Source organism: Poecilia reticulata, linkage group LG2 (assembly GCF_000633615.1).
Source record: "Poecilia reticulata strain Guanapo linkage group LG2, Guppy_female_1.0+MT, whole genome shotgun sequence".
Lineage (NCBI taxonomy): Eukaryota > Metazoa > Chordata > Actinopteri > Cyprinodontiformes > Poeciliidae > Poecilia > Poecilia reticulata.
Window position 1 is genome coordinate 26,782,540 of NC_024332.1, and position 2,910 is coordinate 26,785,449.

At 48.0% G+C, this 2,910-nt stretch overlaps 1 protein-coding gene across 1 annotated transcript in view; it reads left to right on the forward strand.

Moving 5' to 3' along the window:
* Positions 1 to 2,910, forward strand: part of eif5b (eukaryotic translation initiation factor 5B) — a 9,917-nt gene that overhangs the window by 1,579 nt on the left and 5,428 nt on the right. The window contains exons 2-12 of the mRNA XM_017309238.1: positions 5 to 10; positions 81 to 208; positions 284 to 361; positions 426 to 576; positions 681 to 773; positions 839 to 925; positions 995 to 1,054; positions 1,147 to 1,170; positions 1,688 to 1,977; positions 2,512 to 2,619; positions 2,742 to 2,900. Of these exons, the coding sequence (XP_017164727.1) occupies positions 5 to 10; positions 81 to 208; positions 284 to 361; positions 426 to 576; positions 681 to 773; positions 839 to 925; positions 995 to 1,054; positions 1,147 to 1,170; positions 1,688 to 1,977; positions 2,512 to 2,619; positions 2,742 to 2,900 (1,184 nt within the window). The remainder of the gene's footprint in view (positions 1 to 4; positions 11 to 80; positions 209 to 283; positions 362 to 425; positions 577 to 680; positions 774 to 838; positions 926 to 994; positions 1,055 to 1,146; positions 1,171 to 1,687; positions 1,978 to 2,511; positions 2,620 to 2,741; positions 2,901 to 2,910) is intronic.

Consider the following 2,910-nt stretch of genomic DNA (forward strand, 5'->3'; position numbering starts at 1 on the left):
GCAGCAGAGGGTATGATGTCATCAAGTGAGTGTTTATCCGTCTGGAAGCAAAGCGATGACTTCCTGTTTTTCTTCTGCAGATGAGAACGAAGGAGACAAGAAGAAGAAGGACAAAAAGAAGAARAAAGGAGAGAAGGAGGAGAAGAAGAAGGGTCCCAGCAAGGCCACAGTGAAGGCCATGCAGGAGGCGCTGGCCAAGATGAAGGAGGTGGGAGGCTGACTGGGGCATGCTGGGAAACGTAGTCCCGCTGAGAGGCTGCAGTCTGACTGTGACTGTCTGCAGGAGGAGGAGCGGGCACGACGGGAGGAGGAGGAGCGGCTCARGAGGCTGGAGGAGCTTGAGAAGCAGAGGCAGGAGCAGGTAGGCAGCGTCTTCTTCTACTGCTGCAAAACGTGCTGCTCGCTCAACCCAACTCACCCTGCAGGAGCGGCTGGAGCAGGAGCGCAGGGAGAAGAAGAAGCAGAAGGAGAAGGAGAGGAAGGAGCGACTGAAGAAGGAGGGCAAGCTGTTGACCAAGGCCCAGAGGGAGGCGCGGGCAAGAGCCGAGGCCACACTCAAGCTGCTGCAGGCGCAGGGTGAGGGGGCAGGGCCTGATGGAGGGGCGGGGCCTGTTTGAGGGGACGTGGCCTGTTTGAGGGGGCGTGTCCTCTCCTCAGTGGTCTCTGATTGGTCTGTTCAGGCGTTGAGGTGCCATCCAAAGACAGCGTGCCAAAGAAGAAACCAATTTATGGAGACAAGAGGAAGAAGAAACACACCGTCCAATCACCTGAAGGTACTCTTCCTCCTCCTCATCCTCTTCCTCCTCCTCTTCCTCTAAATGTTGTTTTGTTCTTTCAGAAACATCGGAGGTCACGTCGCCGGTCTCGGAGACCCCGGAGCCCGTTCCCATGGAGACGGAGAGCGGTCCGCCGGCTGCAGAGCCAGGTGGGTGGAGCGGGCGAAGGGCAGTGGGCGGAGGTCGAGCAGCTGCTAACCGCTGGTGTTTCTGTGCAGAGGCGAAGGCGGACGCTGACCTGGACGACTGGGAGGCCATGGCCAGCGACGAGGAGAAAGGTGAGAGGTCACTGAGGTCGGAGGTCACTGCTTCCTGCTGTAAGGGAGAGCAGCAGCTGATCCRTTTCTTCCTTTTATTTATGAACAAACAGAGAGGAAGAGAAGACGAGCAGCAGGTACTTCTCCTTGTGGTGCTTTGACTAGGCCGCTGCTCGGTGTGCGTTTGATTCCTTAAACTAGAGATTAAATCCTCTAACAGCCTGACGGTTTATTACTGACCGCATCACAGATCCTTCCTTACCCTCTTCATCTGATCTCATTTTAAACTTATTTGTTTTTTACTGTTTTTACAGTTAAATTAATTGGTTTTAAAATAACTGCCTTGTTTTATTTTTCTATTTAGATTTTTTTTACTTGCAGCTACAGTATTTTTTTATTATATTTTTTTAAACAGTTTTATTTAAGCTTAACATTTAGCTTTATCTTGAGTTGTTATTTATAGTGATTTAATATTTTCTATAATTTTTAATTCCTAGATTTTCTCTTATTGTAGTTAGYATTTTTAAAGTAGAGTCGTGTTTATTTAGCTCTGTGCTGCAGTAGAGCGTAAAGCATGTTTGGTTTGTTGATGTCGGCCATCTTGGTTCAGTTCTTTTACCCGACTGTTTGTTTCRTGTGGTGACTCTTCACCAGAGCTGAAGAAAGTTCACATCGAGGTCAAAGAGGAGACGCCGGCTCCTCGTCAGCCGGCTGCCAGCGAGGAGGAGGAGGAAGAAGAGGAAGACGAGGACGACGACGACGACGACGAGGATGAAGAGGAGGAGGAGGAAAGCGAGGAAGAAGCTGAGGCGGAGAAAGAGAGCGCGCCAGTGAGTCACGGGAAGAGGAGAGCGGTGAGCGAAGACGAGAGCAGCGAGAGCGACGATGATGACGGCAGGACGAAGGAGGAGCGGCTGTACGACCGAGCCAGGAAGAGGATAGAGGTGAGATTCACTCACCTCTATCACCTCAGTGTTCCTACGGGGCTGGAGTTCCAGTCAGACATTTCACGGTTTGGTGATGAAGTTTTTAAAAGCTTAAATATGGGAAACATCCACAGTTTAAGCCAGATATTGACAGGTGGTAAAGAAACAACCATGATTTTTTTCCACCTGTCTGAAGTCAAATCAGATGTAACTTTTATTATTATTTTATTATTTCACATTAGAATCAACATAATTATTCCTATTTGCTAAGTACCAGAAAACTTGGTGATAATATTTTTTAGAAATTTAGTGTATTTGTAACTTTTTTTTTATCTTTTAGTTTTCTTGTCCCTGCTGTAGAATACTACTACAAGACATTAATATTAACAGTAATAAATTATATCATATAACCATGAATTTAAACTGTCTAATTTAGTTCATTTGTGTTATTGTAGTGTTGGAAAAGTTAGAAAACTTAAAGTGTTTGAATGTACTGTGGAAAAAGTGAGCATAGTGAGAGCTCATCTCAGTTTGACCTATCTTTGGGAACAGAAACGACGAGCGGAGAACCTGAAGAACACGGACCCGGACTGGCTCCGAGCGCCGGTGGTGTGTGTGCTGGGACACGTGGACACGGGGAAGACAAAGATCCTGGACAAGGTGACGCTGCTGCCCCCTGCTGGTGGTGTCCCTCCCTGTTTGAGGCAGAAGTTTGTWGTTTTTGTATGTTTAGTGGTTTTTATTGTTCTAGTTTTTTTAGTTTTTGTGTTTTTCGTGTGCAGCTGCGTCACACACAYGTCCAGGACGGCGAGGCCGGAGGAATCACCCAGCAGATCGGAGCCACCAACGTCCCCAAGGAGACCATTGAGGAGCAGACCAAGATGGTTAAAAATGTACGACCTCTCACTCTATGCTGGATTCAGTGGTGGTTTGCAGCTTGTTGAGTTCTCT